Source organism: Dipodomys ordii, unplaced genomic scaffold (assembly GCF_000151885.1).
Source record: "Dipodomys ordii isolate 6190 unplaced genomic scaffold, Dord_2.0 Scaffold8, whole genome shotgun sequence".
NCBI classification, from domain to species: domain Eukaryota; kingdom Metazoa; phylum Chordata; class Mammalia; order Rodentia; family Heteromyidae; genus Dipodomys; species Dipodomys ordii.
The window spans coordinates 20,066,432-20,087,575 of record NW_012267224.1 but is presented as its reverse complement, the minus strand read 5'-3'; the positions used below and the strand labels follow the sequence as shown (position 1 = coordinate 20,087,575).

The 21,144-nt window shown below is 42.1% G+C and overlaps 1 protein-coding gene across 5 annotated transcripts in view; it reads right to left on the bottom strand.

Annotated features, from left to right (window-relative positions):
- Limch1 (LIM and calponin homology domains 1) overlaps positions 1–21,144 on the bottom strand; it is a 308,334-nt gene that overhangs the window by 61,575 nt on the left and 225,615 nt on the right. For all 5 annotated transcript variants that reach the window (XM_013009081.1, XM_013009082.1, XM_013009085.1 and 2 more), the window contains exons 7-8: positions 18,466–18,661; positions 12,332–12,584 (exon numbers count right to left, since the gene is read on the bottom strand). In XM_013009081.1, coding sequence (XP_012864535.1) covers positions 12,332–12,584; positions 18,466–18,661 — 449 coding nt within the window. The remainder of the gene's footprint in view (positions 1–12,331; positions 12,585–18,465; positions 18,662–21,144) is intronic.

Below are 21,144 nucleotides of genomic sequence, written 5' to 3'. Positions count from 1 at the left end.
GGCAGCATTTCCCATGCCAACAGAGTAGAAATGGATGCCTGCCACAGAGCCTCACACACACGCTTCTCCCAGGGCGACCCTTAATGTGACTTCTTTGCTGTTCTGCACAGGAGTTGGTTACATCTCTAGGCATCTCAGGTGCTTTAGCAAAAGCTTGGTTGTTTTATTGTTTTCATGCTGGGGATTGGACCCGAGGCCTCCCCTGTGCTAAGCGTGTGCTCGGCCACTCCAAAAGCCGCAGTGACTCCCACATACATCTTCCTGCAGAAAGACGGCGGGGAAAATACCTGCAGTCATTTTGCGAGCTAAACACTCGCTCTTCCTTTATTCTGGAAGTAGCCGCCGAGCGAGGGGACCCGGAAGAAGAAGCTGGCATCTCGCTGTCACACTCGACCACTACATCCTCCCTAGGTCCGGCCTTGCCAATGCTGAGTCGCTTCCATTTCTGCTGATCTATCTCTGTCACTGGCCCAAAGTGCACAAACTTCTGCTTAGGGCTGGATGCTTTCTTATAGGCCCTGGCTTTGCGGCTGGCAAAATCATCTCGGATGGCCGTTTCTGCATTGATTTCTGGGGATGGCTCGGGGGCTGCACAGGTGTGCTGCGCATCTCCGTCCCTGCTCAGAACCAGAAATAAAGTTCCAAAGATTTCTAAGGCAAGTACAAATCAATCAGAGATCTAAAGCACAAAGCAAGATGTATGGAAAAAGATAGTCCCAAAGATTAAGAGTAGAATTGCTTTTGCACTAACGAATCAAAGAAATGATTCTTGTGTTGCCTAGGTGACCGGGACTTTAACTTCCCATCCCTTTCAAAATATCACTTCTAATATCATCATGAATGATTGCAGAAGAAAATCAGAGGCAGAGGGGAAATCTTAAAAATTACACAGAGGTCAAGTCTAAGTTCTTTATGGTAAACAAGTTAGCAAAAGAAAGAACCATTCGTTGTAAGGCGGCTGGTTAAATAGGACATTTTCAGCTTAAATGTATCTTATGGCTTTTAGTGTTAATGTTTCCCTTCATGCAGAACATACAGATTTTCCAGAAGCTTTGTGTTGGGGAGGCACATTTTCCAGCCATCAAGATTAAAAGTCAAATAAAGGTAAGCATAGGATAGAGTCCTTCAACATAAAACACAACCACTGCTCTGGGAGAAACGTGACACACCTTGTGCCTCCTGACACCTGCAGTCTCTCCCAGGTCTGCAAATCAGCTTCCGTAATGGGGGAGAGGGTAATGAAGCTCGGAGCCTCGCGGTGAGGGCCCCAGCTGCTCTGGATTCTCCGCTGGGCCAGGTCATCCTTGTGAAGGTCTGGCATCTTCCTGGTCCCCTCTGCCATGACGTCACTCTCCTGAGCTCGGATCACACAAGTCACCGTATCCTTCACCTCTTCCTTTTGGCCTTGGTTTCTATCCATTTGATCCAGGCCCCCCACAAGATTAGAAAAATCAGGTTCAAGGAAAGGAAGTAGACAATCAGAAAGTCAAGCATGGAACTTCAGAGGCTGAGGACAGAATGGAAGGGCAGAAGCATCTTTTTTTTTTAAACCCCATTTCTCATAATTATCAGCTCAATTGTAGCTGCAATTGCTTTCATTTATGATGCCCCCCCTCTGTGTGTGTGTGTGTGTGTGTGTGTGTGTGTGTGTGTGTGTGTGCAAGGATGGCCCTACTGGGGCTTGAACTCAGGGCTGGGTGCTGTCTCTCAGCTGTTTTGTTCAATTCTGGCTCTCTATCACTTGAGCTACACCTTCATTTCTGGCTTTTTTGCTGGTTAATAGGAAATAAGATTCTCAAGTAATTTTCTGCCGGGCTGGCTTTAAGCTACAGATCCTCAAATCTCAGCCTTCTGAGGAGCTAGGATTACTGGCATCAACCACCAGCACCTGGCTAGCTGCCCTTTTGACCTTGTAATGAGACAATTTTTCCCCCAACAGATACAGTGTCTACTTTAGTCTGAGAAGAGAAGCCAGTGTTCTCTGAAAGACTATTAAGGACAGTAACAAGATTTCAGTTTGATAATAATGAGACCCAGTTCCCACATGATTCAAGTTACTGGGATGAATTCAAGTTTTCTGATTGAATTCCTTAGCAATCTCAGAATATTTTTCTGTATCAGTAAAATGTCAGCAACAAGCTTGGCATGATCCAAATTTGAGGATTAGTTTGGAGAGTGCTGGAATGTTGTGCACATCTGAAAAATCTCAAATGAAACTAGCAACTCCTGAAAGAACATTGAAGTCAATTCCAAACAGCAAGTTCCAACCTTCTACCTCGGGCTGCTTCACAGCACTAGTCAGGTGAAGAGCAGAGGGTAGCTGTTCTTTACCTGGATCACAGAATCAGTAGCCACATGTTTCTTGTGTCAGTAAACCAGTCACCTCTCTGGGAACTAAAACTATCTTTTCGATTGTTCTTCTAAGAGTAAAAGTTCATTGGCAAATGTAATTTAACCCAGTAGCTATATGTATAAACATTCTAGCATATTCAATGAAAATCAGTTTCTTTGCTGGACACTGATAGTTATATCTGTAATTCGAGATACTTGGGAGATGAGACTTGAAGATCACAGTTCAAAGCCAGTGCAGGCAAGAACATTTGTGAAAAGAAATGATTGCCAGGTCTTTCTTCTCTGCCTTTATCCTTGCTCTGATTCAGAATTGTATGAACGTAGTGCTTCCTTAAGGAAACAAACACTGTAACTCTAACTGATTTTGATAGGAGGAAAATGCAAGCATGATAAGCTTTGCAGGATGAAATTGAGCAAGCAGAGATGTTATATGATAAAAAACCCTCTCAAAACAAAAAAAGATAACTGGTCAAATCCCATTTGGCTATAACTTTCCTTTTCCCAATCTGCTTCAATACAGACAAAATGAGCGTAGGATCTCTTACCTAAAATGCTTGAGAACAGAAGTGTTTGGATCTCAGGTTTTATTTATGTTTTGATTTTGAAATATTTTGCACATTTATGAGCCATCTTGAGGATGGGACTCAAATCTAAACACGAAATACATTTTTGTTTTCTATACACGCTATAGATATAGCACGAAGGTCATTTTTTTAATACCTTATTTGGTTGCATTTTTCCTTTGATCTGCCCCATGAGTTTAAGGGTGGAATATTCCACTTATGGTGGTATGTTAAGTCCACAAAGTATTTTAGATTCTGGAGCCTGCTGAATTTTGGAATGTCAGATTGGGTATGCTCAATCTGTACTAAGATGCTGAGAGAAAAGTTGGGAGAAGGAAACTTCCTTAAAAAACATTTCTATGGGGCTGGGAAGGTGGCTTAGTGGTAGAGCACTTGCCTTGCATGCCTGAGGCCCTGGGTTCGATTCCTCAGCACCACATAAGCAAAAAGAAAAAAGCCGGAAGTGGCGCTGTGGCTCAGGTGGTAGAGTGCTAGCCTTGAGCTGAAGAGCTGAGGGATAATGCCCAGGCCCAGAGTTCAGGCCCCACGACTGGACCGCCCCCCCAAGAAAAACATTTCTATGACAGAACATCCAGAAGTATATTATACATCTGAGTAGTTATTTTCTCATGGGACATGCTTATCATTTGTCCAGTGATTTTGCCATCTGAGAGAAGAAAGAACAAGACTCATTCTCCTTCCTACAACAGATAAACATTGCTAATAGGAGAGAAGAGCTTAGCGCAAGAGAGTAACTATGTTTCCTGCCTCCTTTGAATAGATGGAGGCAGCGTTAGGGATTGGCTACTTTCTGAAGGCAACAGGACATGTCTACCCAGCCAAGGAGCCAATTGATGATATCACCACCATCACAGCATATCCACACACTGTATCCATGCTATTTAACTGGTAAATACAGCCCTGTTTGAGACATGGCACTTTCTGTCATCTGCATTTCAATATCAAATGGTGGCATAGCTGGAGAGCCAGTTAAATAAATCCCCATGTCAAGGCGCACATAATTGGGGCAGAAAAGGGGAACAGAGGTTGGTACGGACCACCTTTGCTTCATTCTGTTCTTTTTCTCTTATAGACACACAGACACAGTGCACACCTTTTATATTCTAGACTTTTCTTGTCTGGGATTCCCTTTGACAGTTGTTTGCTGCCATCTGATTTCTCAACATCTTTTTTTTGATAAGGCCCATAGAGGAGTTGATGTAAAGGCACCATTGGCTTGCTTTGGTTCATCCTGGCTCTCCTGGCAGCAAAGTCATCCTTTTCAAGGTCAGGCAGTCTGCTCGAAGCTTCATCTTCTGACTCTGGGCTATGCTGGTGGGTCAGGAAAGGATTTTCCTTGCGAAGGATAATATCACAAACAGCTTCTTTCTCTTCGCTTGATTCGTTTTGACTGATAGAGTAAAATTAAATGGAACTCCATATTTGATCAGGCCAAATGTTTTGTTTTAAATTCCCATCTTCATCCACATAACCGTATTGTTAGTAAAAAAGAAAACAAAAAAACTTCTCTCCATATTGTTAGTTCAAATGATAACACTTTATTATTTTAGTCTTCAGTTGCAGCATAGTTAGAATAGGTTAAAAAAAAAACCTTGAATTTAGCCAGATACTAGTAACAGTAAACAATTCTTTAGTTTGCAGGGTTCTAAAATGCCAGAAAAGCAGGATCCTAAATGGCTCTGAAATTGACAATCCCCATTCCTTTGAAGAACTGTTTTTAAATGGTTTTGTTTTGGCAGTACTGGAGTTTGAACTCAGGGCCTCATGCTCGCTAGGCAGGTGATCCATCACTTGAGACACACCTTTGCCTCTTGTCATGAAGTTGGGGGAAAGCAGGAAGCTCTTTGTTGATTTAAAAAATATTAGTACATTAGGAATACACCCAGTAGATATTCAACTTGTTATCAGATATCTGAGCAAAACACTAAGCCACCAAGTAATGGATCCACGAGAAAACGAATGCAGCTATGTGATGGTATAACTACAAGATAGAATGTGTACCGGACTTCAGAATGTAAGGAAAGTCTATCTGCCCAACTAAGCTCACATGAAACGTCTGGAATAGTTTACCACTAAGTGGACAAACACCTAAGATGTAAAAGCTTATGGTGCCCTATCAGTGACCCTTTCTTCTTCCTTCAATCCCCAATACCATTCACCTCCCAGGGCTGCTTGGTTATATGCTAAATGACTGCACTGTAGAAAGACATTTTGCCATCTTTTCCCATAATTCATTCATAAGCTTTATGAACTTCCTAGTTCATAAAGATGATAAAGCAATGAGATACTTGAATTCTAAAGAAAGTTGGATCAGTGGTAGAGTGCTTGCCTCGCAAGCATGAGGCCCTGGGTTCTATTCCTCAGCACCATATAAGCAGAAAAAAAGCCAAAAGTGGCACTGTGGCTCAAGTGGTAGGGTGCTAGCCTTGAGCTGAAGAGCTGAGGGACAGCACCCAGGCCCAGAGTTCATCCCCCACAACTGACAAAAAAAAGAAAAACAACCCCACAAAAAACAAACTCACAGAAACGAAGACAGGAGGAAGAGAAGGTAGCCTGACTGAGCGCAGAACCAGCAATGAGACTATGACCAGTTGGCCACCTTTGCTTTGTATCTCACTGTTCCAGAGAAGGTCACTGCCTTAAAGCAACTGTAGACTCCTTTTCCCTCTGACTTTTGGAAAATTAAAGCATCATTGACAATGCCCAGAAAATGTCTTCACATTATTCATCACTATTCTCAGTAGAAATTAAAAACATGGAAGATGTGTGTGATGGTTAGGTTTTGCTCTCAAGAAAATTTATTTCTTAAAACATGAAATCCTGCCCAGTGGGCTGCCCATGGAACTTACAGTCTTCTACCTGGCTTCTCCATGAAGCTTGCTCACAAGACTTGAATTAGTTGACTATGGCTAGGAAGGATGATTACTGGAAAATGACAGGTCATTGAATTAATCTCCTCAAAGGTATTCAGTAAAAAGAACCTTGATAATAATGAAGGTGGCTTCATCACTGAATGCAAATTACGTGCTAGAATTCTTCCTTGGTGTTAATTTGTCCAACTCTAACAGGAACCCTGCAAAGTCTGTTATTTTCAGTCTCATTTTATCAAGTGGAAAGTGAGATTAGGTTAAGAAATTTGCCAGAGGTCAAAGAGTTTTGCTTCAGTGAAAATGCAAACCGAGGCAGCCTGGCTCCAAGGTTTTGTACCATGACACCATGAATAGAGGTCTGTACTATTCATTGAGCAAACAACCCTGCCAGGAACAGTTTTGAAAGCAGAGCATCATTCAAAAAAAAAAGACAGAAAAGAATAAAGAACTTAAAAAAAAGCATTATCATTATTATGAGAACTAGAGAAAAGGAAGTAATTTGGTTACTAAATAGAAGGAGCTTGTGGGTTGTACTGAGAATGAAGTTGTGATTTGCCTTGCTGGTGACAGAAACATTCAGCCAGGATTGATGATAGCACAAGACGAACAAATCATACTTTACAATTTTGCCAACACTATAATTTACAAAGCTCTTTCAGATTTCTACGCTAGCACAGGGAAGCCCTGAGGAACCCAGGGTAGGAGGCCTGGGCCTGCACCTAGCTACAATCTTTCCACTTTTTACCAGGAGGCCTGGGCCTCATCTCTGACACAGTTCTTTGAAATAAAAAGTAGACATGTATGCAAATGGCCCTGCCAATTTGTGATGCCAATTTGAGCAGACAGAATCTGGTGTACCTCATGTAGCCCAACTAGGCTACAAATCCCCCCTGGTGTTTTGTGTTTTAAGCTCAAGGCCCCAGTGGGCTCTTGCTTCAAGTGATCTTAATTTAGATATGTGGACTTTTAACAAGGGGGTAGAAGAAAGTATCTGTATGATTGGCTGCTTAAAGATACAAATTGGCACAATGACTGATTTTTTTTTACACTAATTGTGTGAATTCTGTACATTTAGAGATTCAAAGCAGACTCACAGAGAGGAAAAAAAATAATGATACAAATTCTGTGCTGGCACTGTTGGCCATGAAAATAACACAATAATAGGTTTATAGAAGATAAAGGTGAAAAAGAGTAGCATGGGCATTCACTTAATAAAGTCTTCCAATGACATCTGTAATGTTATCATTTCTATCTTAAAGGATACTAAGGGCAGTCCAATATAACTCATGGATAGACTTTACTCTATTTTTCAATAACTACAACTTTGTGAACAATTAATCCTTTCCAGAAGCCTGACATTCATGACATTGCTGCAAGCTGGGAGCTATGATGCCCACTTTAGAGAGGAAAATATTAAGATCTCTAGTTAGAGTCATAGGTAAATGCATTTAAATCCTGTTAAGCAGACGAGCCAAGCTATCTGGCTTCATCTTTCTTTACAGGATGGTCTGGTATTTTTGTGTTCTTTCAGGTCATTATACACAAGCTTCTTTGGAAAGAAGGAATTTCTTTGGTACACAGCACTTGCTGGAAGGAAACCCAGTCCATCATACAATGAAAAAAAGAGCTTACAACTTGCTAGCCCATTGTCTTCATGGAAAACCATCATAACAGGACCTGTGGCCCCAAAGCAGGGGACAGGATGGGGAAAAAAAAAGTCCTGTCTCAGGCTTTCTAAAATTTAGATATTTCAAAGCAAATGAGATAATGATTTAAAGTAAGGAAGAGCTGACATTTTCTCTCATCCTTTTACACTTGGCAAGGCACTCAGCTTGGCAGTCAATGTGTTCTATTCAAAGAAACGAGGCTCTCCCGAAAAGCCTATGAGCTCTCTCAGGAATGTCAGGGAACTCCAGAAATCTCCCCACTCATCCCACCTCCAGGCAGAAAGTGACAAAGGTGGATGCATGTTCTGTGTCTGCCAAGACCCAAGAAACTATACAGCAAGAATCAGGGAGTCAGCAACTGCAAGAGGTAGAGGAAGAATACGTGTCTGGCACTTGACTACATCTGCTCCTCGTCCAAAGATTTCTAGAATGTCTGTTGTTCCTGGGAGATATTTTCCCCTCTGTAATTAATTACTATGTGATTGAGAAGATTCACAGACTAGCTCAGAAAATACTGAGTGCTGAAACATATGCAAACAATTAGAAAAGAGTACAATCACATGAAGCCTATAATTTAGTCTTTTTTTTTTAAGTTTACTTCTCCAATGGGAAACACCAAATAAGAGAACTCAAATCTCCATGGTATTTTAATTCAGAGGAAGTGAATCTTGGTTTTTATTTTATCCTCTTAAAAGAAAAAAAACCCAGAAATCTGGCTTCTTTGGCAGAGTTCTATGGTGGAGGGAGCGTAATTAAGTTAACATGACCAGAAAATAAACAGAAGAAAAAGTAGTTTTTAACTTTTTTTACTTTGATGGAAACTCTAATAAATATCAAATGCCACACATTTATTAAGCAGTTCTACAGACTGTTCCTGGATGCTAAGATATCTCTAACAGATTGTTTTACAAGAAGCGTGAGACTTTTGGATGTCAACCTCATATGAAATGGAATGACAGGCGCCTTTGCTCCTTAAATTAATGCAAGGAGGTGTTTGAGAGTCCTTGGGACGCAAACAGAAAAACAGTCTATAAAAGTAAAGTTTCTTTTAGTGTTAATGCTCCTGACCCTGCAAGCCACATGCACAGCATTCTCACTTGTCTCTGCAAACCTAGACTCTCCCAGCTGAGAAATGGGCCCCAAGAAGTATCTTGGAAACAAGTGCTAGTGGCTCATGCCTGTAATCCCAACTCAGAAGGCTGAGTTCTGAGGCTCATAGTTCGAAACCAGCCTAACAAAACTAATCCATGAGCAAAAAAAAACCTAATATAGAGTGTGAGGCCCTGAGTTAAAGCCCAATATAGGCAGGGAGAAGAGAGAGAGAGATTGAAACTCTCTTGGATCTCTCATTGGATTCATTGTTGGATTAAAAAATGTACTGGCTGCGATCCAGCAGGATGTCAAAACAGGAGGCCAAGGTTAAAATGCTTTGAGAGACACTGGCATATTTTAGTGATTTATATTCTTATTTTCCAGACAGCAAGAATCCTTTTCTTCTTCATGCTATGCATTACATTCCAGTTAAGCAACTTTCTGCCACATTAAAAGCAGGATCCCAAATGTGGATAAACTTAGAATGACTCACAACTCTATAGTGGCTTGCAAAAAGTAATGTGACAAAAACATAGACACACCAGGCTGGTGGCATGGTATATATAAAACTTCTAGAAGTGAACTAGCAGCTGAAATAAATCTGTCTCTGGACAGCTGGGGAAAAAAACCCTGGATGATTGAAACCACTGTGTTGTTTTGCTATTGAAAACATTCTCTGTGAAGATACATCATTGACTGAAACTCAAACCCAATTCTAAAAAGCTAAGTTAGAAAGTCTGAGGTGGGATGATACCCATTGACCTGCAAATATGTCTTCCTAGAGTTCTTGTAGATGAAATAGGTCAAAGTTGAGAGGGAGAACAAGAAACATGAATGGGAGCAAAAACTGACCACAGAAATATTATATCCATCCATCAGAATTATATTTTCAACTACATTTGCTTAGAGAATGGGATTTGTCATAGAAAAGCTCAATGTTTTATTGAGAAATATGCCTCTGAGTTACTGAAGTGTCTGAGGATATTTTTTAAAAAAAATTTCCACCCTGTCAAATACTCCATTTTTCCACATCTGTCTTCCTGTGCTAGCTCAATAAGCTTCAAGAAACTCCCGTGGGAAACTTTAGCTTAACAACTTCACAGATGTGATTTAAAACAAATAGAGGCATGGGTTATCAAAGATATATAGATTAAATTTGGCTAAATAAATCCCTAGTCTTAGCTATATAACTTAGTAATACTCACTATACCTGAGTCTTTAAGAGAGACGAAAGAGAAGACCAAACCATGGTTCACAGTGAAGAATATTACCCAGTTGTTTTTTTGTTTTTTGTTTTGTTTTTTCTTTTTTGGTCCGGTCGTGGGGCCTGAATTCTGGTCCTGGGCACTGTCCCTCAGCTCTTCAGCTCAAGGCTAGTGCTCTACCACTTGAGCCACAGCTTCACTTCTGGCTTTTTTCTTTTTGCTTATGTGGTGCTGAAGAATCAAACCCAGGGTCTCAGGCATGCAAGGCAAGCACTCTACCACTGAGCCACCTTCCCAGCCCCTATCACTCAGTTTTGTACTGTATTCGCAACATCTTGCTTGATCTCTGGTACAAGAAAATCTTCTAGATGTAGAATCTTTGAATTAAATTTACAGAATGTCTGTGGTAATCCTAGCTACTCAGGAGGTTGAGATCTGAGGATTGTAGCTCAAAGCCAGCCTGGCCAGGAAAGTTATGAGACTCTTATCTCCAATTAACCACCTGAAAACCCAAAGTGGTGCTGTGACTCAAGTGGTAGAGCACTCCTCTTGAGCTGAAATGCTCAGGGACAGTGCCCAGGCCCAGATTCATTGACAATCACCGATCCTGTTTCCTGTTCTGAAAAATGAGTACATTACCTGCCTTTTAGAATTAAATGGAATAGCAAGAAGTAAAAGAATTTCAAGTGTCAAACTGAAATGAACATTTATTGTCCTATAAATGCTGGCTGCCACCTTTAGTTACAAGGATCATTGTGGTTTTTACAGAAGAAAAATTAACCAGTCTTTCAGAACACTACTTAAAAAGAGAGAACTATGGTTTCCTTTAATTGTTGATGGTCTTCATCTCATAGGCCTTAGGAGGCCACCATGATTATACAATTAAAAGAAATCCTTACTCCATTCTTCGCTTTTGAATCAATTTTGCTAAAGCAAAGAGAGACTAAGAAATTCAATCTCCTTACTAAGCCCTTAAGACAAAGAGAGTAAGTAGGGTTTGTAATTCTTGCTGAAGGGGTGTTCCCCTCTTCAAAAACACTAGGTTTCTACTGATGTGTGAGGTGGGATAAGGAGCCATTTAGGAAGAATATGAAAACCAACAAGCCACAAACAACAGAAAGACAAAAAGTTATCGCTGGGTAAATCCCCCAGCTCAAACCAGGATTACAGTACCAGCCTGGTCTAATCAAGCAACCCAGAGCAGACTACTTCCACTTAAGAAAGCCAAGGCCTCAGCAGAAACCTCTGCAAAGGCCAGCATCTAGCTGTTTCTTGGAAGCAGTGAGGAATGACACGGTGGGCAAGCAGGAAGCAGGAGAAGGAGGTAAGTCCCACTGGCTGCACAGATTCCAGACCTGCCCACATGCAGAAGGCCAGCCAGGCCAGCCATCGGCCAGCACAGCTAACCTGGCAAAGCGCTGGGCAGCAGGCGTGACCTTGATTCCAGCTTGCTCCAGTCTCCTGCGCTTCTGGAGTTCCATCTTGTCTTTGTCATCCAGCTTGGGAACTGGAACCATCACAGACGCCTCTTGGGGAGGCTGCTCCTCCCTGCTGCAGTGGGTTGGTTCTAACACACCAGCCGGGCCCATCGGGCCCACTGGGTCTTCTTCAGTAGGAGACCCCACTTCACTTCCCTCCTCCTCTATGGTTTCAGGATAGCTAGTGGGGAGGAGACTACAGTTTACCAAGGTAACAGACCCGCTGGGGCGCACATGCGCATTCCCCAGCCATGCTGATACCACTTGCACTTAAGACAAATCAAAGCGTAGGGTGTGATCCAGGGAATGTGACCACAACTAGAGGAAGCCATTTGTTCACTAATACAATACCTCATGCCGTAAACATTAAGAGCTGTTCTGAACTTGATCTCGAAAGGAAGATTTTCTTTTTCTGCCCGGAAAGGTGAAATTTGTCCCTGAGCTCTTCAGCTCATTAATTAAATCTTCCTTCCTTCCTTCCCTCTCCTTCCTTCCTTCCTTCCTATTTTAATTGGTGCCATTCCTTGAACTCAGGGCCTAGGTGCTGTGCTGAGTTTTGTGCTCAAGGCTAGCATTCCATGAGCTGAACCACAGCTCCACTTCCAGCTTATTGTTTTATTTTGTATTTTTCTGGTTAACTGGAAGTTAAGAATCTCACAAACTTTCTTGCCCTGGCTGGCTTTGAACTGAAATTCTCAGATCTCAGTCTCCTGAGTAGCTCAGTCTCCTGAGCCACCTGCACTCGGCAATAATTACAACTTTTCACAAAATGTATAATGGATGGAAAATCAGAGACAGTACAAGTAGATTGTGTTACCTTGTTTACCACGGAGTCTCTAAATCCTAAGAGGAAGCCAGTACATAAGAAGAAATATACACATACACAGAGAGATTGAAGGAGAGAGATGAACAAACAATTCACTTTGTAGCTGTGTTCTAGGAATCTTCTGGAGCTGCTATTTATCACCACGGACTCTGCAAGGCTCTGTCCTGCCCACCTCGGTTGGTACTCATACATTTAAGTCCCGACTCATTCACACCCAGCTTCTCCAAGAAGGAGACAGACTCAGGCTGGGGACTTACCTGAAGGGCCTCTCCCCACCCAGGGGGGAAGTGGCAGTACTCCAGCTCTTCCGGTACTCCTCTCGCTCTGCCTTCTTCCTTCTCAGAGGGGCAGGGACATAGGCTGTCTGGTTGCTCTTGTTTGGGAGGTACTGGTTGAAAGGCACTGCTGATTTCGGCTCACCGTGGGAAGTCCGTCGTGCAGACATATCATCCTTCCTCACATCTGGCAGCTTCCGATGAGGCAAGTCGGATTCGGAGTCACTTCCTCTCCCTAGGGAGAGAGGATGGATGCAGGCAAAGCGTGCAGGGCTAGCAAGACAGTGTCTGATGGAATTTGCAGGTCTCAGGGATTCCTTCCTTAAATGAGTTGCTGAAAACCAAAGGATCCTTCTAAGGGCCAAGCATGGTGGTGCATGCCTGTAATCCCATCTACTTAGGAGGTCGAGATCCAGAGAATCATGGTTTCATGCCAGACTGGGTAAAAGTTAGCAAGACCCTACCTCAATCAACAAGTCAGGTGTGTTGGTCTGTGCATTCAAGCTACACGGAAGGTACAAGTAGGAAGATCATGCCCAAGGCTGCCCTTGGGACAAACATATAAGACCCTATCTGAAAATTAACCCAAAGCCAAAGAGAGCTGACCCAAGTGGTACAGCATCTGCCTAGGAAGCACAAGGCCTGTGTTCAAGCCAAAATAAAGAAGTAAATAGAAACAACAACAAAATAAGTATCCATTTAAATTAGGTTACTTTGAGAACTGCTCTCAATTCTAATCAGGATAAACAAAACACAAGCCCTAAAGTATTTGTTTGTTTTAAAATAATGGTAAGGTAAGCCCAACTCTGTTTGCAATGACAAAGGGCAATACATTTGCAGTAGAACTATATGCCTGCTGAGATTCACAACTCTCAAAGGAAAAAAGCTATCAGCTCCCAGCGGAGGTCTTCAATGAGCAACTACCATATGTTGATTCTGACACGTCAGGATCCACAGGGATTTGGTCTTTGAGGTGTCTTTAACCCAACCACAGAGTACCTGGAGGATCTAACTTGTAGTCAAGGAGCACAGACATAGAAGACAACAGGAATTCAAAACAGGGATCAATTAGATGACGCCAATGCTTTATCCTCCAAAAGTGGCAGCATATTTTCCTGCCATCCCCATAGCTGGAGGCAAACTTTTCTTCCTATGATCCCTGTAGTCTTACAATCTGCCTTCCCCTTGCGTGCATTATATTTCCACCTCGTGCCACATAGTTTTAAGAGGGTTGAGCACATTTGTTCCCAGAGGGCATCCTTAGATCCTCTGAGGACCAGTAACTGCCTTGGTTTCGCTTCAAGAGCATTTCGGACAATGCAAACCAACGCACTGCTGCCTACAGCAGCCTTCTGTTGGGTAACAGCACCGATAATTTTATGGTATTCTTGCTGTCCAAGTCTTATCTGTTCAATTTCTAAGATGCGTTAGAATGAAGTTGTCGTTAAGACGATCAAGATTGTATAAGTAGCCACCATTTTAATGGTGATTGAACAATTTTAATCCATGAGAGTATTAACATGTCAGTTGACAACAGAAAGAAACAACCCTACTTACACTCAAGGAAAGAGCCTTCAACATAAAGCCAAGGCATGGGGTACCGTGGCAGATGGCATAGAGTAGGGTCAGAATTTGCTTCATTTAGTCTCTTTAGCAACAAGGCTTTGCATGTTACCACTTTAGGCCTTCATTTTCCAGTGTGTAAAAGAAAGGTATTAGTGTCAACTGATTTATAGGACTGTTGGAACAATGGGCCCCATGTAAAATGATTAAGTCTGTACTTGGCACTGGGTGTTTAACAAATGTGGCCTGCTTCTTGTGTCTTCATACTTGTGGTTCTTGAGAAATGGGCTGTGGGTTGCTAAGCTTGTCTAACACATTTGACTGTCCTTGTCTGTAAAATGGAAATGAACTGATTGTCCCTGGACATTCAATGATAGAATGGCTTTTAAAAGATTATAAAAGTTAAAAAGTACTGGCCATAAACAAGTTGTTCATTGTTGTACATGAAATATTCACGAAATAAATTATTCATGCCACTTGCTTTCAGTCTTCCTACTGAAATTTCGACTATTTCATGACTTTGTTAGGATCTGATTAATTACTCAGCCCTTTTTCTACAAGTGTTTTTTTTTTTTTTTTTTCTCTCATGCTGGCCCTGAGGCTTGAACTCAGGGCAGGTGACATTGTCCTTGCACTTTTTTACCCAAGGTTAAGCACTCTACCACGTGGGCCACGGCTCCACCTCCCACTTTTTGGCAGTTCATTAGAGAGAAGAGTCTCACAGACTTTCCTGCCTGCTCTGGTTTTAAACCAGAATCCTCAGATCTCAGCCTCTGGTGTAGCTAGGATTACAAGCATGAGCCATCAGCACCTGGCTTCCATAAGTCTTCACAACTGTATCGGTCTCAATGTCAAAGTGGAATGTTTAGAGCCTCCTGTGACTTGACATGCCTGGTGAAGCTTTAAGATTTATTTCCCCACTGTAGTAGCCCTGTATTATAAATGTGGAAGTAATTCTGATAAGCTAAAGTCCCCCCATGTGCACCCCCTTCCCCCCAGACCCCGGCCCTGCCATGGCTGGTTGGAGACATCCTTGGGAATCCCAGATTCCTAAGATCTTCCCTTCATGGCACATTTGCTTAGGGTGTCACGGGTATAGGAAGTATTATACCCTGTTGAATAAATGATTAAAACAAAATGATTACCCCATCAAGTGAAAAAGCATAGTAATAAATTTGAGTTGCTTCAGGGTCCTAAGTTCTAAAATCTTATATCTATGAACCTGGGTTGGTGTATAAATCTAGAGCATATGATCACATATCCTGGGTCAAAGTCTCAAAATGCACTGTTTAACATAGAAAGGCACCAACTTCACCCACCTCTATTATTTTCTGACAAATGTCTTAAACAGAGGGTTTAAAGAAATGTTCACTTGCAGAAATCCCAGAGTAGAGTGGCTTAGTTGAAAAAATGTGTAGTTTTATGGACTTAGAGCCCTGGGTCTCATTTCAGTTCTACCTCCTGCTAGCTGTGTGGCCCTGGGAGCTCACAACTCTTTCATCTTCAGGTCCTCCCGGGCTACACAGAGCTGAAACCACGGTTCTCCTGGGGTGTCATAGAGCTTGAATGAGATGAAACAAAGCACCCAGGAAGAAGCTGCACCTAGGCCCTCCGTAAACAGTAGAGGTTGCCTTATCTAAAACAGGGTTTTGGCTTTACTTCATCCTGTGAATAAGGAAATTTACCAATGTGGTTTCTTCATGTATAGTCAAAGTTGGGAAAACACAATGATGATGATATTGCTTTCTTAGAGTCTGACCCTTCCATCCTATGTGGCTAATTTTCTCTCTAGATATTTGCTTCCTGCCTTTCCTGCTTTCCTTCCTTTGCTCCTACCTTTCTTCCTTCCTTTTATCTATCCTACATTCCTTCCTTTTTTCTTCCTTTCCTTCCTTCTGTTCCCCTCTCTTTCTTCACATATCCTTGCCACTTGCCACACACATTCCAACACATTATTTAATCTTCCTCAATCCTCAAGCCCTTTAATTTTACTCGTTTCTTTTTTCCCTTTTTTAACTCCTCTTCTATATAAAATGTAAGAATGTTCATTGAGTGTGGTAACCTATGCCTAGAATCCCAACACTTGGGAGGTAGAACAGAAGGATCACAAGTTCGAGGCCAGCCTTGGCAATGTACCAAGTTCCTAGCCAGTCTGAGCTACATACCCTGTCTCACCTTACCCCCCTACCAGAGAACACAATGGACCATATGTATGAAATATGTTATCAATATTCAAAGCACCTGAGCAGAAAGCTTTGTATTTCCTCTTTAGTGAGGTCCATAGTGAATATGAGGAAGGATGTGAGTATCTAGCAAGACAGCTTGGCTGAATTTTAACCCAGGAGGTTCTGGCATTTCTATCCAGAAGCTTGTGTGTCCTATCCACAGCATCATGAGCCTTCTCTGAGTGTGGAATTAGACTGTCTATGTGGAATGGGTTAGTGGGTACCAATAATAATAAAATGAAAGCTGCCCATACTGACCCAATAGAGTTGAAGAATATCAAGGAAAGACCCCTCCTAATTGTTGTAATTTGGTTCTTGATTACCATCATTTCAAAAATTGCCATAAACTTGTGAATTCCAACATAAATTTGGCTAAGATTATATTGCATTTTTTAAGAAGGCAGATTAAAAATGTTGTTTTGCTTTCTCTTTCTTCATTTTCTTTTTTCCTTTTTAACTTACCAGGTCTTGATTAGTTTAGAGAAAGACAAGCCCTAAGGTATCAAGCTGATTGGTGTTTTGTAAAGCCCAATCCCATGTAATTCTTTAAATGGAGAAAACATTTATAAACAGACTCTAGCTTATCAGTCTTAATTGCTGAGAGCTAAATTATGCCTTGGTACATATTAGTATAATATTAGTAATCCCCATCTTAAATCCTTTCAAGATGTCCTTTATTATGAATTCAGAACCCCTGAAAGCTAGTGACAGAACAAACCATCTGGTAATAAACTGCTAATGTAGATATATTAGCAGTTATAAAAAAACCCCAAAACAACAGCATTAAACAGAAAGCATTTTTTTAAAAAAATGAAAACAATATGGAGGAAATAGTTTGGTTAAGATGTATTTTATAAAAGCAAATCTAAATTTGGTTATATACGAAAGCCTAATTAGATCATGCGTTGGTGTTTAACTTGTAGTACTGAGGATGGTACTTAAGATGTCAAATAAAATTTTAGAAATGTTTTTCAAGCAGCTCACAATATATCAGGGAATTCTTTAGGAGTCACATAACACGTGGCCCTCAGGCTAATCCATGAACTAAGCAAGTGTAAGTCCTAAACAAAAGTATTAGTTTTGAGCCATTCAAAAACCAAAACATCTATTAGGTTAAGACAAAGATGTGTGAGTGAATTAGGCCTAATAGCCTAAGAATTAAATTTAAGAGCACACTTCTTGAGGCTGACATTGGTATGCTAATTCTCTGTTCCTTAATAATCTTGGGGCAGTTACTTAAACTCTTAAAGGCAAGGCTGTTAAACAAGGATAAGAAGGCATGTTTCCTAGCTCCTGAGGAGGACGAGGTGATTTGCTGTGCATGTCCAAAATTTGTGAATAAATGAGATAGTCTGTGCTAACTTGGAACCTGCACACAGGAAATACCCAAGCATTCTAGCAGCATAGAATTTTATACCTGAAAGGTATAGTTTAACTACTAAAGATAATTTTGCTCTCAGAGAGTTGGAGTCAGTAAGTGCAATACGCATTATCATCCACCGTGCAATAGTTACTCAAAAATAGAAACAAAAAAATCCCCCACCAGCGGTGGTGTCTCACCACAAGTTTATATACACAGATCCAAGCCACTTTCCTGAAAGCACAAAGGCCAACAGCTTCTAAAAAGTGGGTGTTAAGTCTGCATCACGGTACATGGCCACCCATTTTATTATTTTTTTTAAAAAGAAACAGATCATTCCATACAGGTGATATAAATCAAACCAGCAGCCCTGGGACAAGCAGGTAGGGCTGGGTTGTGTTCACTATATTAACGGCCACCTGCATGGTACTAGGCAACCACTCAGGTATCCTGAGCATCAAACCGACTGCCCAAAAAAAGTGCTTATGAAGTTGCACAATCTCAGGCTTCAGAACTTTCCGAAATGTGTGTGTAGCTCATTTCCAGTTCGTTGGAAGTTGATCCGTTTTCACTTACCCTAGCATGGCACTCACTAAACATTTCCCTTCCTCGTAGCCCGAGTATATAAACTTGAGCACACTTTATGAGCTCATGGTCTGCACCGTGTCCTGATTCACGGAGACCAAGGGAGGAATGATGTAACCCATTTTCCAACAGAAGATATGCTCACTGGAGCAGTGCTCAAATAAACTACTGGCAAAGCCAACCCAAATTCTGAGAACTAGGAGACACATCATTCACAGAGGGTGGATTCCCTCCCCCTCCCCTATCCGTTTATAGACTTACCAGGCTCCAGCCAGGTGAATATGGTGTTCTGCCTTGCCAGCACCCAGTCTCTGCCTGCAATCAGGCACCCCCCCCTAATGATTCATTTGCAAGGCGTGTCCTTTATGAGGGTTCCGACCTACCATCACTGCTTCCCCTGAGCACTACATCTGGAGAAGGGGTCTGCCGGGAGCGGGAGCCAAACGAGTCCAGGCTGTCGAAGGAATCATCTCTGCCGTGGCGAGGCGGGGAGAGGGAGTCGCTGCGCTCTGAATCCCAGCAGTCGATGTAGCCACTGTCTCGGATGCTGCGTTTAGGGCTCTCAATGTCATCAGTCTCCTGTCCAGAAAGTAAGCAATTACAGACTTTGCTGCAAGACACACCGAGCCTGTAATGTCAGCTCTCAAAAAAGAAAAAAAAAATCCAGCATATCAAATTAATCTGGAAAGCGACAGCAGGAAGACCGGCAGGGGCAGGGTGCCCCATTCAACTGTGCGCTGCTACATTTTCCCAACCAGAAAACTGTGTGCATTGCACATGAACAACAACAAAGCCCCAAGTAACTCATGCTCCCTAATGTGGAAAAGGAAGGGGCTGAGGGGGAAATAAGCAAAGGAAACTACGAACAGAGGTACACAAAACTGAATTCCTAAGAATACACTGATCAATGAACACAGAAATGAAAAAACAATGAAAACAAAAACAAAACCTTAACCTTGACCTGTCTCTCGGAATCCATAACTGCATGTCTGTCCACGAGACGCGAGTCCCTCGTGTAGCCCTGCAGACTGACTGTTCTCGGGTATGCTAAGCTACCCGGCAAATGCAGGCAGCATTTGTTTTTGCAGCCCAATCAATGCTGGAAAATCCTGGAGCAGTGAGCATCCATCTCCTGTTACCTTGGAGGGAAATTCCTGCACTGAAAGGGGGCTGTCTTTCCAGGCAAAAAAAAAAAAAAAAGCAATGAAAAATATGCAAAATGCTTTTTCCTCATGCCTCAGAAAAATCCAGGCATGCTCTCGCTCTCCGCCAGCCTTTGGCGCTGGGGGAGCTGAGAACACTTGTAGCTGACCCACATGTTCGTGTTCAGAGAAGGGAGAACAATGGCTGTCTTTGACCGCCTGTGATTATAAATTCTTTCCAGCACAAGCGGCACATACTAAAACACTGAAACTCCAACAGGAGAAAGGTCAGTCAAAGCCATCCTCACCCTCGTTTTAGAATAAAAGCCTTGTTCCCGCCAGCATCTTAGCATTCATTACAATAGCCAGGCTGACGAAAACAAAAATAACTCCAGTCACTCAAAGATAAACCTCAATTTAATATCCTCCAGACTGTCGCTTAAAATCACCACTGTGGAGACGGGCACGCTCTCATGGGCAAAGACTGGAATGTCATCCTGAGGGTTTCCCCTGATTCACCATGAAAGTTCCCTGGGCATTCCAAAGAAAGAAAGAAATGAAGATTCTCCATATTAACAATGTTGGAAACTGGTCTAGACTCTCTGAGAGGCCCCAGGGGGCAATGCCTTTGCAGGAAGTGTCCTTGCTCACAGCTTCTAGAAAGCACTGTAGCCTGATTTCCCTGCGGAAGGCAGGAGGGGGCTGAGGGGGCTGTAAGTCACCAGGCACACACAGTTTTGAATCAAATGAGGGGAGTGGGAGACAGTACAAGGGCAGCACTGAGAAGAGATCTCTGCATCCTGACTAATGCCCCTGAATCATAGGTTGTCAAATGGCCTGGCTGAAGACAACCCCATGTGACCTTCTCCAGGGGGAAGGCCGACATTCAGTTATGGAAATTAAGTTCGTTTACTGGCAGGTCAAAAGTTAACCCAGACTTGGAACAAAAGCCAGGCCCAAAGAGCTAGAAAAAGGAAGAATTTATGATTCACTGAAAAATATAGACCATAATTAGATATGGTTTCAAATTTAATTTATTTGGAAATGCAAGTTATTATTATGAATTATTTATCTACGGAGAGCAGGCCAAATGGGTAAGAAAAGAAGTTCACTTTATTGCACATTTACTATGTATTTAGGTTTAGAGGTGGTGGTGGTTTTTTTTTTTTATGTATTCCTGGTTATATGTGGTTTTTTATTTTTTTAGATCATGCTATTTATTCCTTGACACCACCCAATGAATGATGTGGTTAGCACTATCCCTCATATAGAAGAGAAAAAAGATGAACATCAGAAAGATAAGGTGACTTAAAGTCATACAGTAAGGGACAAAGTTATGATTCCAACACAATTCTATCTCCAAATTCCAAATGGTAAAATCTGAAAAGTAATAGTCAATCATTTTTTCTTTTTTTGGGTCCGGTCGTGGGGCCTGAACTCTGGGTCTGGGCACTGTCCCTCAGCTCTTCAGCTCAAGGCTAGCGCTCTACCACTTGAGCCACAGCGCCACTTCCGGCTTTTTTCTTTTTGCTTATGTGGTGCTGAGGAATCGAACCCAGGGCCTCGAGCATGCAAGGCAAGCGCTCTACCACTGAGCCACCTTCCCAGCCCCTAGTCAATCATTTTTGATGTAGTTACAGCTTCACCACCCAAATCTTCACCTTTGTTACTAGATACGTACTGCCTCCTTAGCATGAATGATGCAAACGTAGGCTATATCCCCTGCTGAATTGTTCTTCATGACTAGATCCCTGAACTACACACACGACAAAAAATAAAACAAGGTAAAAAAGAGGGAGAGTAGAGTAATGGTTAAAAGCGTGGTTCCAGAAGCCAGACTCAATGGGTTTAAATCCTTCCTGGCGCCATCCGTGCTATGCCAGCTGTGTGACCTTGAGCAAATGATTTCACCTCAGAGGC